This window comes from Neomonachus schauinslandi, chromosome 1 (genome assembly GCF_002201575.2).
Source record: "Neomonachus schauinslandi chromosome 1, ASM220157v2, whole genome shotgun sequence".
Classification (NCBI taxonomy): domain Eukaryota; kingdom Metazoa; phylum Chordata; class Mammalia; order Carnivora; family Phocidae; genus Neomonachus; species Neomonachus schauinslandi.
Genome location: NC_058403.1, coordinates 4,306,121 through 4,321,004, shown reverse-complemented (window position 1 = coordinate 4,321,004; position 14,884 = coordinate 4,306,121). Strand labels below are relative to the sequence as shown.

At 51.7% G+C, this 14,884-nt stretch overlaps 1 protein-coding gene across 1 annotated transcript in view; it reads left to right on the top strand.

Annotated features, from left to right (window-relative positions):
• The first annotated feature begins 7,452 nt into the window (after nucleotides 1–7,452).
• Nucleotides 7,453–14,884, top strand: part of MX1 (MX dynamin like GTPase 1) — a 31,295-nt gene continuing 23,863 nt past the window's right edge. Inside the window, exons 1-3 of the mRNA XM_021679202.2 lie at nucleotides 7,453–7,517; nucleotides 10,905–10,985; nucleotides 12,134–12,254. Of these exons, the coding sequence (XP_021534877.1) occupies nucleotides 12,156–12,254 (99 nt within the window). The 5' untranslated portion in view covers nucleotides 7,453–7,517; nucleotides 10,905–10,985; nucleotides 12,134–12,155. The remainder of the gene's footprint in view (nucleotides 7,518–10,904; nucleotides 10,986–12,133; nucleotides 12,255–14,884) is intronic.

The following is a 14,884-nucleotide window of genomic DNA, read 5'->3' as shown; positions in this document are numbered from 1 at the left end:
TCCCTACATCCACGGGGAACACTCCTTGAACAAAACACGGGAGTAGAGAAACAGACGTGTCCTCCGCTCTTGCTTCTTTCCCCCGGGTCACTCACTCACGCACGCAAACACACACACACATGCACACGACGGCTTCCTCCTCCACGGCTGCTGTGGGGCTGGGGTTTCGTTCCGAGCAAGTGCAGAAGGAAGCCATTCAGCCAGACTGTCGCAAGGAGGTCAGCCGCCATCACCGAGGGCTTGGCAGAGCCCCCGGGCGGGGAGAGGAGAGGCGAGCCTTCACAGTGGGAAACCCGGAGGCTCCGGGCTCGCCCGGAGGGGGCTGTGGCCCCGGGAGGCCTGCGGGGCTAACTAGAAGCAGGCATGCCACGTGACCGGTTAGGGGTCTATATTCGGCTTTCTCTGGTGGGTCCTAAATCAGGAATAGGGACAAAGAATTAGGGAATCTGTCAGTTATTAAGCAAACCCTAGTCATTTGGAGCTAATGGTTACGGAGATTACTGTTTAGCTTTCTGGACTGTTGGTAGAGAGCAGTGGGGCTTCCTACGTCTGACTTACAACAGGCTGCCTACCTGGGCTGGTCACTGCGGAGAACAGGTTGGTTTCCTGGGCAGGTGGCTGCAAGAGCTCTGTTCTTACAGACGGTCTGCCCGCTGTGTGAGTACAGTCTCTCACAGCTTCCCTTACCCTGTGGGACCTTCCGTTCTCCCCTGCCCCTGGGTGCTGCCGGACAGCCCCTTGGTGGTGAGATCCGCTGTCATTGCCGTCTGGTGGGCAGCCGGGGCATGGAGCCACACCCCCGTGTTTCTGCTACCCTGATATGGCTCAGGGGCGGCAGGTGCTCTTGTGGGGAGGGAGGTGTGTTCCCTTCAATCAACGGTACAGTGATGAGACCAAAGGGTATTCATGAAAAGGTATCAACAAGTGGGATAAACAAATCCAGATTTCCCATCTTGTTTCTGCCCCGTGAGGCCCTATGATGGCTTTTGTCATGCGCAGTGACATGGCATGTTGGTAATCTATATTACATAACAAATTATCCCAAGTTTTATCCCTGAAATTTCCTATCAGTTTCTTGGGATCAGGGATTCACATGCTCCTCAGCAGGTGCCTCAGGTTCCCAGGGGGTGTCTCATGGAGCTGGCCCAGCTGCGGGCCAGACACCTGCACTCTTAGCTGGAGGCTCAGCTTGGGGAGGATTCACTTCTGTGATGGGCTGAAGAATGGCCCTAATCCCCAGTACCTGTGAGTGTGAACGGAACTGTATACAATCTCTGCACACGAGAGACTCCATGCTGAGGCTTCATTTTACTTTCTAACTAATGAGCCCTTGAACTGGGTCAGAATCCGTAATTGTTTTATAAGCAGTTGCTCATAAAATCCAACAGGACGACTGGCATTTGACCACAGACTGCTGATATGAACTTGACGAAGAGAGAAGAGTTAACGAACACATACCAGGAATAGTTTTGTTTGACGGCACTAAGAAAGGAATTGATTAGCTGGTAATCAAAAATGGCTCAGCTGGTTAGCACTGAATTCACGGGTTTGGTTTTTTTTTTAAGATTTTATTTATTTATTTGACAGAGGGAGACAAAGTGAGAGAAGGAACACAAGCAGGGAGAGTGGGAGAGGGAGAAGCAGGCTTCCTGCTAACCAGGCTTCCCACTGACCAGGACCCCTAGATCATGACCTAAGCCGAAGACACTTAACGACTGAGCCATCCAAGTGCCCCTCACGGGGTTTTTTTCTTCCTTATCTAAATCACGTGATTGCCTTATTCTTTCTCATAAAACCGCCTTGCTTTCCCTACCCGAGTGGGACACTTTTCTGGTTACTCTGGCATATATGCTCCCAGAGTTGCAATTTGGAGGCCCCAAATTAAGGCCCTTTCTTTCTCCAAGTTTTGCCCTTCTTCCTCAGCTGGCAGCTACCTTATTTATTTTTAAAAAGATTTTATTTATTTATTTATTTATTTATTTATTTATAGAGCTCGAGCAGGAGGAGGGGCAGAGGAAGAGGGAGAGAGGATCTCAAGCAGATGCCACACCGAGTGTAGAGCTCAATCTCACGACCCTGAGATTACAACCTGAGCTGAAATCAAGAGTCGGATGCTCAACCGACTGAGCCACCCAGGCGCCTTGGGGGGCAGCTACTTTAAATGGAGAAAGGGTCTCTATGGGTCTGAGGAAGCTAAAGACCTCAAGATGGGGAGAGGACCCCGGATTATGCAGGTGGGCCCCAGATGCCATCCCAGGTGTCCTCAGGAGAGGGAGGGGGAGCAAGACCCAATGCAAAGAAGGAGCCGATCAGAAGACGCACCCTGCTGGCTTTGGAGGAGGAGGAAGGGGCCATGAGCCAAGGCAAGCAAGGAACGCAGCTCTCGAGGCTGGACAAGGCGAGGAGAAGCATTCTGTCCAGTCTCTAGAGGGAGTGTGGCCCTGTCAACACTGTGACTTCAGCCCCGCGGGAAACTGACCTTGGACTTCTGGCCTCAGAACCATAAGACAGTAAGTGTCTGTTGTTTTAAGGCACTGAGTTTGTGGCAATTTGTTACAGCAGCTGCGGGAGACCGATACGGCCCCCAGGCTCACTCTCTGGTCTGTGGACAGGCCTCAGGCCCTTGGTGGCCGTGGCCAAAGACATCAGTTCTTTGCCACGTCACATGTTGGTACGTTACCACAACATGGCAGCCCAAATGAAAGGTCCACAGGATTATCAGGATCAGGATGGCATTTTGTAAATAGAATTGACTGGCTTCTTCTTAAAGCTGCCCAAATGAGTGTGATTGACACTCTTCCGTGTAGCAGCCTGTTCCTGTCATGGTACCTGGAACACGGCAGATGTTTTAGAAATGTTTTTTTGGAGCAATGAGTGATGACTGGCGGGTGCTTGCAAAGGCAACACAGAGAACAGGATGGCTCGTGAAAACGTGGAAAGGAGCCGCCATTTCTCACTAGCTGTGTGATTTGGGGCAAAGGAGTCCACTTCTCTGAGCCTTCACTTCCTGTTTGACTGATTCTTGCTCTACTGGAGATGGTGTGTAAAGAAATTGGCCCAGTATCTGACAGGGTTAATATGCCATGGATGCTCCACAGCCAAGGGATGGCATTTTTAGTAGAGACATCGTGTGGGGGTCTCTCCACTTCCTACACTATATATGGGCTACCCAAGCAAGCATCCCACTTTCTATAGTATGAAATACTGAGCCCAGTCGCAGGCAGAGGAGGAATGAAGCGGCCTGGGTTGCAATTTGAGAATTGGTGGAAAGAACAGATTGCGCACAGTTCCAGAAGCCCTTTGGGAAAGGTCCTGGGAAGGCGGGTCACAGTGCTACTGCCTCCCTTATCGGAAAAATAAGCTTTCACAAAGTGCCTGGAGAATCCCCTGAAAATGCAGATTGATTCAGTGGTCTGAGGGTGGTCCTAGACCCTGCAGTTCTTACAGGCTTCCAGGGGAAGCCAATGCTGCTGGCCCCTCCTTCGAGAAGCACGAATCTATGGCGCGGGTCTATGCAGGAGAATACAAAACGGGGCAAAGGACACTCACGCTCCGGGCAGCAGAGACGGGACGCTGCGCGGGGGCGCACTGCTCGGCCCTTCGGCCCCGACGGCGTCAGACGCCCCGCGAGCACCGCCCCCCCCAGACCTCACCCCCTCTCCACCCCCGCCCCCGCCCCCTCCCGGGCACCCGCAGGACCGCGTCCAGGCCGAGCTACCCATCCGAGAGGAACCCCGGCCAGAGAGCCTTCACCGGCGCCGCCCTTCCCCCTCCGGTTCCGCTCTTCCCTCGTCCCCCGCCCTCGCTCGTTCCTCCAGCTCTCAAGACTTTCATTTCTGCTCTACAGGAAGAAGAAAAGAAACTGAAACTGAAACCGCGTTGTCTGGGAAACGCGAGATCGGGGAGGAGATGCTTGGGGTAATTCCCCGGGGGCCATCTGAGGCCCCTGTCTGTAGGATCAGAGCCTGTCCTCGGACCCACCACGCATTCATTCATTGGTTCATTCTAGAAACATCTGTGGAAATACTGTGTGCCGCGAACTCTGCTAGATCCCACGGGCCTGGTGCTGCCCTGTGGACAACCTGGTGGCAGAACGGGCGTTCACAGAGGTCAAGGCAGTGTGATGAGGCTGCGTTGGGGTGGGGATGGGAGGGAACCTGGGGCCCTGAGGAAGCAGGTCCGCCAGGTGTGGGAAAGATGGCGGGAGGCTGTGAATTGGGAAGAAGCCCAGCGTGCAGGGGTAGAAGGAGGAGCGCCCCTGAGCGGGAGGAGTTGTGTGTAGCGGGCAAGGTGTTACATGAAGCAGTGGGAGCGGGGCTGAGCCAGGTGAGGCTGGCCACGGGCAGGCCTGGCACACCAAGCTAAGCAGTTAGGAATACCCCACCCACTCCCACCCCTGCTGTGGGGCACCCTACAGCATTTAAGCTGGGCGGAAATGCACTGGCTTGGAGGTAGGGAAGATGCTCCGGAGCTTGCCAGGCGTGGCTGCCCACGAACCCCAGCACGGCTGTCCTCAGCGGGTCAGGGCCGGGCCTGGCAGGTGAAGCGAGGGCTGGACAAGGACCAGCGAGGCCTGGAGTGCCCTGGGCACGTGTGACCGCGCTAGCAGCAGAGGGTGGGGTCACTGTCATTGTCGGCTACCATGCTTCCCATGGACGCAGAAAACAAGAGTAAGAGGACAGTACCGGCTGACCATGGTGGGAGCCCCGGGGGCTGGGGGGGCTGGGCCCCTCAGTCCGGTTAAATTCAGCCCATGCTTACTGAGTACCTACTGTCGGTGGGTGGTAGGCACTGGAGGGATGCAAGCTTGCCTTTGTGGACGTGACACCCCCATCGAGGTGATAGCCGCCTCCCCCCACTATCCACAACATCCATCGGAGATGCAAGGGCATCTGAGACTGAGCTAAGATAGGGGGCTGAGTGGGGGGCTGGAAGGAGCTCCCCAGGGCAGCTGCACAGACAGGGAATAGCACCGGGGGGGGGGGGGGGGGGGGACTTGGCAGGGGAGGAGAATGTCTCTGGGAGCCTAGGAGGAAGGACAGGCAACAGAACTGTGGGCTGCATTTAGGGATGTCTGAATAGGGTGTGGAGCCTGAAAGACAATTCTCAAAAGCTAAGAGTTTGACACTTATTTGGTAGAATAGAGAGTAATCCGTGGGTTTTTTGTTGTTTGTTTTTAGTGGAGAAGGAATCGTCAGTAATTCACGTGGAAGGCTGTGAGCTTCTGGAAGACAGAAGGGAAGATGCTCCAGAGCACAGGACTAAAACCCAAGGTTACAGTCTTAGCTCTCCTGCTTCCTGGCCACTTCGGAGCTATGCGAGCCAGCAGTGACCTGATCCTGGGTCTCCGTCTCCTCACGTGTAAAAAGGGAGTGATAATCCTACTCCTCTCATAGGATGGATGTGAAGGTGACTTGGTCTCATAGGCTGACATGTAGCACATACTTACTCAGCACATGGAAGTCATTATCGTATATTATTTCTGAATTACACCCCTCACAAGCCCCTGGGCTCTTCAGGGAACTTCATATAATGAGCACATTAGAAACAGCGAGGTACCAAAATCTCAGACCAGGAGTCCCTGGAGTTGTGGAGGGGAGGCTTGTGGAGTGTCTGGGCGCCAAATGTAGGGAGGTGCTCGCGCCGCTGAGAGCCAGCGGGCGAGCGGCGCCTTCAGTTCGCACGCCAGACAGATCACTCACCTCCCCTAGTCCTGGCCCGGGGAGTGGCTGGTTCCACCCGGTTGTCACTATTGCCCGTGGTCCTTTCTGATTTCATTCCTCAACAAGAGTGGTTGGGGAGAGCGTCCTGTGTTTGAAAAAGTCCCATCATTTCCTCGGACTGATGTCTGTCTGCGCGCCAGCTCACACTCTCCCGTGTAGCCGTGCACTTTTTCCTCCAGCCTGCTCACAGCCCATCAGGAAATGGTGTCACTCTTCCTCATGACTAGGAAGTAACTGAGGCCCAGAGGGATGAGTGGCTGGACCAAAGTTGCTCGCTGATTATGGGGAGAGCCTGTGTTCTTCCGCTAGGCCATCCTGGCTGGGCCTGCCCGGCCCCCAGCACCAGGCCCTGCAGAGCAAGGGACTTCATCCGCATTGTGGGGCCTCCTTCCCTTCCATCGACGCTTTCCCTGACCCCAGGCTTGGAGCTGAGGCAGGTTCTGGGCCTTCGAGTGGAGTGGGGGTTGACCCTTCCTAACACGGTCTTTGGGGAGCTTGTTGTCTGCGACTCTGAGCTGAGCTAAGGGGAATGGAGGTAGGGGCCGGCCTCTTCCAAAAAGAATGGTATTCCCCACCCACGGAGGGCCACTCTTGGGCCTGCTTGCCCTCGGCCTCCGCCTTCCACCCGTCGCCATCCTGGAGAAATCAGATGAGCCCAATGCCAGAGAGGACTTGAGGTGGGCAAGGAAAAAGATGATGCGGGTCTAGTGAAAATAAAGAGAAGCTCACTGAAGTGGATTCCGGATGCTAGGTGGGGAGGCTGGTAGGGGAGCCGTTCCCTGGGAGTCATGACCGGAATGGTCATCAATCACATGCCAATCACAGACCCAGCAGGAGACTCCACAACAGGGGAGAACCATCAGTTAGGGCCCAAGAGGGAAACGTGCACTCTGCATCTCCCAGCAGAAATCGGCCACCCCTGCAATTCGGCCAACCAGAAACCGCCATCACCCCAACGCTTGCTTTTCTCCAACAGACTTTCGTTCAGAACAACCCCTCCCGATTTCCTGCATCTTCTCCATAACATATCGTTCCTTTTCTGTTTGTTGGACTTGCCTATGGTTTTGCCATAGCTTGCTTGTCCCGATTTACAATGTTTCTGCTATTCCCAAATAAACCCATCTTTTGGTGGTAAAATAATTGTTTTTATTTTTAAGGACAACTGTCTGCATGGGGAGGGGAAGTTGGCTGGGCGAGCACTGTAGGGGAAGGGGAGGGCGGTTGTCGGTCATTAACATAGAATGAATGCTTGAGAATCCCTGCCGGGGTTGGAATGATCCGGGGGAATTACTAGCAGGAACTTAAGACACCCAATTATCAGTGCACCTGTTCCGAAGACCAGGCATTAAGGTCTGCCTAGGTTCAAGGCTGCCTTCAGTTCTGGATGACTCCGGGCTAGCAGAGCAGCCGTTCTCAAACTGGCTTCCTGGGCCCTGCACCTGAGTTTCGATTCAGCAGGTCGTAGCCCCGGGGTCTGCGTTTCCCTCCAGCTCCCGGAGATCCGAGTGCGCGGGCCCGGGATGGGCACGAGCACAGCCCGAGCGCCGGCAGAGGCTGCAGATGGGCCCACCCTGGGGGCGTAGCGGCCGGCGGGCTCTCGGCGGTCGAGGGGAGGCAGTGGGGGTGGGGTGTTCGGCTCGCTTCTGCGCCGCGCCGGCCCCCCTCCCTCGCTTCCAGGGACTTTCGTTTCTCCGCGGGGGCAGGGGCGGGGGCGGGCGGGCAGTGAGGGGCGGTGCCTGGCGCTGCATAAAAGCGGAGGGGCTGCCGGTGACCCTCGCGGCCGCGCGGGGACAGGTGAGTGCCGCGCTCCTGGATCCGGCACCTTCTGGGTCCCGGCACCTTCCAGCGAGCTGCGGGGGGACGGGTTGGTGGCTGCGGAGACCAGCTCCCCAGGGGGGCTCGGGGGATTGCAGAAGCTAGTCACGGTAATGATGGTGATGATAATAGTGATGGAGATGTTGGCTGGACTCACGCACGCCGGATTCTGCTCCTGGCCAACAGGCTGCTAATGCTGCTGATGACTCATCAGAAACAGCCCCCCCACCCAGCCCTGCGGGCTTTTCTGCTGGGGGAGGTGCGCAGGCAGAGGGGATGGCGGCCAAGGGGGTCTCCCAGGGAGCTAGTCAAGGGGTGCGCACTAAGAAAGTTTCATCTCCACCCGTGCGGGGCCTCTAAGCCCACCTTAAAGGTGGCCCATCGCTTGGTTCCTTTTATATTTCCTGCTATTACCGCTAAAAATAAAACAGTGAGTTAATTTTGCCAGCGAAAGAGGGTTTATTTGGGAATAGCCGAGATCCGCAATCCGGGACACGCAAGCTCTGGCCAAACCCTAGACAAGTCCAACAAACAAAAGGACAGGAATGTTGTTTTCTGGAAGGGGGTTGGGAGGGGGGCTGTTTGAACATAAGTCCACTGGAGAAATGCAAGGGTTTCAGGGAGATGGCAGTTTCTTGTTGGCTGAGTTGCCGGAGTGGCCGATCTCTTGTAGGAGATGCAGTGTGCATCTTTCCCGGTTGGGGCCCCTAATTGATGATTCTCTGCTGTTGGGGTCTGTGATTGACAGTCCTTGGTATGATTGAGGAGGAAGGCACAGGCCCCTTCCGGCCTGCCCACTACCTTAGTGAGGTTTTAATTTTATTACTTTTCACACTGCTGAGGAGTGCCAACCAGACAAGTCAACAGGGGGAGTGCGTAGACAAGGGGTCTGCACTATCCCGCTGAGTACGGGGAGGTTGGAGTGGAGGGTCCCCGCTAGAGGGCGTTCTGAGTAGCTGAGCAGCCCAGTAGGAAGGAGCGGCAGGTGGGAGGACCCAGGCGTCTGGGGAGGTGCCCTTCCCAGCGTACCCGCAACCCGGGAGACGGAGGGCTGCCCAGGGTCTCCCTTCGCTGTGGCTTGTGCAGCGGGGTGGGACTGAGCGGGGGACATCCTAGTTTTCGGGGATGGAGGAAGGTAAGACAGCCTTGGCGGCTGACAGAGGGAACCAGACCCTGAGACCTGAACTCTCCATCACGGGTGAGCGCTGAGCTGTGCATGTAGGATTCTCGAAATTATTTGGTCAAATTTTAAATCGGGTTTTTGTCAGAAGCAGGGTCAAGTGATGCTAACCCCCAGCTGTCAGTCCCAAACTGCTCCTAAAATGTCTAACTATGTCAGTTTTCCACTTTGGAACAGAGCTGCAGGAACCCCTGTCATGTGGACAGCCCCGCCCCCATTTCCTCCCTGGCTTCCCTCCCCCCACCTCCCTGCACTGAGCTCAGCATGGCTCGGTGGAGTACGTCAGGTCTAATGCACAAGATGTTCTCCCCTTCCATCATGAAAAATTTAAATGTCAGTGGGTTTTTGGAAGGCAAAACATTCTCCAGAGAAAAAGTAAATGTAAGTTCTGCCAGGATTATGTTTAAAACTGGACTTAATTTTACTGGGCAAGTTTTGGACTTTGAATCAGGCATTCAGCAGGATGCACTGGTAGGTGGTTCTTATCAGGGGTTGGGAGACCTCTGTGAGGTCTGGGCTGAGAAGGCTTTCCCACACCCGGAGCAGCCCATTGGGCACCCTGGATGCCACCCTCGCCCCCCACCGCAGAGATTCTCCAGTGACCCTGCTGGTGGATGGTGTCTGGGTCTGGAAGCCGCTGGTAGATTGCCCCCTCTGAAATCCAAAGTGCAAGGGGCAGCTGGACGGCCACCTCCAATGGACAGCAGACACCGGAGAGTTCACAGACCCGCCTTAGCTAGTATTTCCACCCCCTGCCCCAAACCTTGGCAGTGAGCGAAGAGGCCTCCCCGGCTGCTGGGGGGTGAGGAAGATGAGCGTGGACAGAGGTGTGGGGTGCCTACCTCAGAACTCCCCGCAGTCTTGTCTGTAAACACTCGGTATGGCTTAGACATTTTACGAGCAGTTTGGGTCTGAGAACTTGACTCCATCAAGGCCAAAATGGGTGAAAGCATTCAATTCGGTTTGACAGGTGCAGCAGGATGTGGAGTGTAATGGATGAGTAAGAAACGGGCTTTAATTACTGAGATTGCCCTGCTCCTTACATCCAAAGTGATCTTCAAAGATGATCCGTGAAAGGTGCAAACATTTAAGATGCATGAGTAAGACTTTGTGTTAAAGGAATGTCATTATATGAAACAGAGGAGGGGAGTATATTCACAAAATCCTCTGTTGACCGAAAATAACCCGGGGTCATGGGGGTGGCAAGCCCTAGGGACCACCGATGCCTCCCGTCTGGGTGCATTAGGGCCAACTGAGGCAGCTGTGGTCTTCAACTTGGGGCCCCAGTCGGGGACTCCCTGAGCACACAAAGCATTTCCAAAGGCATGGGGGGGGAGGAGGGGAGGTAAGAAAATAAATTTCCAGATTGCCGTATTCCATAAGTACTCTTTACAATTGATTGCCTTTCAAAAAACCTTTCTCCCACTTGCGATAACAGGAATACATCCCTCTCTCCCTTTTGTTTTTTTTAACCTGGCTCTTTCAACTGGCCCAATATTTATTTAGTTATTAAGATTTATTTGTTTATTTGAGAGAGCGAGCATGAGCAGGAGGGGCAGAGGGAGAGAGACTCTCAAGCAGACCCCGCTCACTGAGCGCGGATCCCAATGCGGGGCTCGATCCTACTACCCTGAGATCACGACCCAAGCAGGTGCTATCCAGGCACCCCTCAGCTGTCCCAATGTTAAAGGAAGACTGCATAGGGGCGCCTGGGTGGCTCAGTTGGTTAGGCGACTGCCTTCGGCTCAGGTCATGATCCTGGAGTCCCGGGATTGAGTCCCGCATCGGGCTCCCTGCTCGGCGGGGAGTCTGCTTCTCCCTCTGGCCCTCCTCCCTCTCATGCTCCCTGTCTCTCATTCTCTCTGTCTCAAATAAATAAATAAAATCTTTAAAAAAAAAAAGAAGAAGAAGACTGCATAGCTCTTGGGGGAGGGTCTTATGAAAAGAAGCACAGAGAGCATCAGAAAAAAATCATTGATTCAGGCAGTAAATTTACAGTAAGGCTCTCTGCCTTATCCATCTATCTTAGAACTAAAATATTTAAGATTTACCAAAAGGATTCGGAGAACTATGACCTTGCTTCAATGCGCGTCCCCTGCCCACCGTTCTCAGCAATGGGACCTTGATGAGCACTCACATTTATTCACCCGTTTGTGGTCTAATTTGTACATTTTGCATGATTTCAGGGAGGTGTAGGAGAACAGCTCTGCATTTCTGTCCAACTAGTCAGCGTTACGTCGTCAAGTTAAAAGGAAGGTGTATTGGAGGTAAGTAGGTGCTTTATATTTTTCATAACATTTATTTCAAGTTACAGAAAAATTTTCACTTACTTTTACCTGAGATTATTAGATGTGTAAAATTTAATATTTAGAGACTTGTGGTTCCAGACATTTTTAAAAGTGAATTTCAAATATCTCTGTTTGTATTTTTTGGATACAGACAAGTATGCTAAGGTTGTTGATTAACTTCTTTCAAAACAAAATGATACTGTATCTGTATTGTATCTGTATGTGACGGTGGATGCTAGTCAAACCTATTGTGGTCATCAGAAGAGGTTCAAAATACACAAAATATGTAAATCAAACCATCATGCTGTGTGCCTCAAACTTTTGCAGTGATGGATGTCAATTATTTCTCAATAAAACTGGAAAAAATAGAATAAAGTAAAGGACATTAAGATACACTTACGCGGGGAAATGGAATAAAAATATGAAGTCAGTAGCAAAGGGAACAGAGTAAAAGAACTTAAAGTTTAGGTATTTTTTTTCAACTATAAGTTTGGGTATCAAATCACAATATTCAGAATCTTGCAGCTACATTGCAAGTGGTTCTATAGTAATTTTACTTTTGCATGTGAATTTTATTTCATTTTATTATTTTTTAAAGATTTTATTTATTTGAGAGAGAGAGAGCAAGAGAGAGCACACACATGCACACGCCCGCATTGCCGGGTGGGGGTGGGGGTGGAGGTACAGAGGGAGGGAGAAGCAGGCTCCCTGTTGAGTGGGGAGCCCGACGCTATCCTGGGACCCCAGAATCATGACCCAAGGTGAGGCAGATGCTTAGCCGACTGAGCCACCCAGGTGCCCCTACATGTGAATCTTAAAAACGCATCTGTCATTTCATTCTTTGCCACTAAATTTACGGCGAAGAAATTTTTGATGTTCAACCTAAAATTGTAACAGGAAATACCTAGTTGGAAAGACTGGGGATCTGGGAGCACATTCCTGAAGACAGCTGAGCTGGGAGGCAGGTCTGTCTCCATCCATCATTTGGCTCTTGGTCAATTTTTTTCCCAGTCCCTAAAGAGTTAAGGAGCCCACAGGCTGTCCCACTGGGTCTCGTAGTGGTGTGGTTCTGGGGCTGAAGGTGCCTGGCTTCTGAATTGTGTGAATCCTGATGTGCTTGGTTTTAGGCTGCACTCATAAAGGAAGAAGATGGTTAATTCTAAAGGAAAAATCACTGACTCAGATCCTGGATCCAATCATCTGTTACTAAATGGACTTCCTGATAAGGCAGGGAAAAATCAGGACACTGTAAGTTGCTGCCTGAAAACCTCTATCTGTGTGGGCAGGAGCTGTATCTGAGGGCTGCCCTTGTAGACCGTGATGCTTCTGCCCACCCACCCCCCCTCCCGCCCCCCAAGTTGCTGTTTACTTATCTCTCCCACCATGCTTGCCGATGTGATCCCTCACTTGCTCAGCTGGAGCCCATCTGGCCGCCCAGGGTGGTGTCCACGCTTTGCCTTGGCCGACACTGGTGGATGGGGCACAGTTTCAGCCTGGGAAGCCAGGCGAGACGCTGAACGCTGACGGGCTCCCTTAGGAACTGGCTTGGGCTCTGGGCGCAAGGACCACTGTGCTGTCCCACGCCACGGCCCTCCAGCTGCAACCCCGAGGTGTCACTGTAAGACCCTCATATGGGGTGCCTTTTTTCCCCAGAATCAAGACTTATTTTTGGCGGGAACCAAACTTGGCCTCCGAAATCAGTCTGATCTGAATTTTATCCCAGTGCAGACAATTGAAGCTGTATGATCTCATTTATGAGACAGCTATTCCTCCCTGGTTTCTAAGTCTGGCTTCCCATCTCCCAGGTGGGAATGATAATAGTATTTACTTCGTGTGACTGTGAGAGACAGCCCCCTTGACTGCTGTCACGTGTCTTAAGGTCGTCGATCATCAGCCTCTTTTAAGTTGACCCCATTTTCATAATCAATGCTAAACAATATTTGGAACAATATTAAAGGCCACATTGAAGGACATGGAAAGATAAGACTGTCCCTAATATAACTGTGTCTCTTGCCCAACTGTAACCAGCAACTTATGGGGCAGTAAGAACTCACCCCACCCACACCCACGTGCTTGGCTGTAGCTTGGCCTTTTTCAGTCACGTTGAATGGGTGTGTCTTATAATGCAGCAATTCCTTTCTAAGGGTAAACCTTGGTTCTCAAAGTGTGGTCCCCAGACCAGCATCCTCAGCAAGGCCTGAAAAGTTTGAAATACAAATACTCTCCCCACGCATCCACCTCCGGCAAACCTAAAGAACTAGGAACTCCAGGGGTGGGTCTGCCATCTGCGTTTTAACAGGCCCTCTAGGAGATACTGTTTGTGCTCAAATTTGAGAACCACTATACAAACTCTTGTGGGTACCTGCTGAGAACCATGTTCATAATGGTGTTTATGATAGCAAAACCCAGAATCAACACAAGTGCCCGGGAATGGTGGACACATATGTAGACAGCGGAATGCTCATGTGGCAGAATTCTGTATAGGAGTGGGAATCAAGGCACCGAAATCTAAAAAACAGTGGTGAAACAGAGTCAAGTCATAGAAGAAATGTATGGCGTGGTGCCATTTATATAAACTTCCAAATCAGGCAGCAGGAAGCAATGTATTGCTCAAAGATGGGTAGGTGGTAAAACCATCAAGAAGAACAAGAACATGGTTCTCATGAGCCTCAAGATGGAGGGACCCTTGGTGGGGGTAACAGCAGGAAGGTGATGAGGGAGCGTACATGGAGTGTCTTACATACTGGGATTTTTTGTTTTCTTTCTTTTTTTTTTTTTTTTTTTGGCTGATGTGTTTTCTTAATTCAGGTAGTTGGTTCATGCACTATCACTGTTATTCATGTTGTATAAACTCTTGTGAATGGGTGATATAAAGAAATGAAAACAAAAAAGAACCCATGAGGAAGGCTAAGATGGAGGCTGGTGGGTACAAAGGTGTAGCCAGGCTCCTGGCATGACCACCTGTATCTTTCCCTGGGGAGGTGTGCTCTAGACCTTTCTGAAGTTTGTCATAGAGAAAAATTGCAGCAGGTGCTTGTTGAAAACATGGCCAGGAGGATTTTTTTTTTTATTAGAGAGAGAGAGAGAGCACAAGCAGGGAGGAGAGGGAGAAGCAGGTTCCCTGCTGAGCAGGGAGTCCAACATGGGGCTTGATCCCAGGACCCTGAAATCATGACCTGAGCCGAAGGCAGACGCTTAACCAGCTGAGCCACCCAGGCGCCCCATGGCCAGAAGGATTTTATTCAAGACTATCACTATAAGGGAGAGAGATTGAGGTCAGGGTAGTATATGAGGAGGACAAGGTGGGGATATATAGATAGCCAGAAGGGTGAGGGAGAGGAGGGAGAAATACGAAGAGCAAGTTAGCATCAAGGGGGCCAGGGGTAGGAAATTGATTAGCTCTCAACAGTGAGGGGATTCTGGATGAACAAAATATAAATAACTTCTCACCATGATATAAAGGAGCTATAAAAAATTAGGTATATTATAAAGCCCATTCTCATATTTTCTTCTTAATCAGGTGTCTGTTTTCTTGTCAAGTTTTGAGAGTTCTTTATATATTCTGGGCATAAATCCTTTGCCAAATATATGTTTTGCAAACATTTTCTCCCAGATTATGGCTTGTTTTTATTCTCTTAACAGTCTTTTTGAAAGATTTTTTTATATGGTGTGGAATATAGATACAGAGTTATTTCTTTTAAAGATTTTATTTATTTATTTGACAGAGAGAGACACAGCGAGAGAGGGAACACAAGCAGGGGGAGTGGGAGAGGGAGAAGCAGGCTTCCCGTGGAGCAGGGAGCCCGATGCGGGGCCCGATCCCAGAACCCTGGGATCATGACCTGAGCCGAAGGCAGACGCTTAACGACTGAGCCACC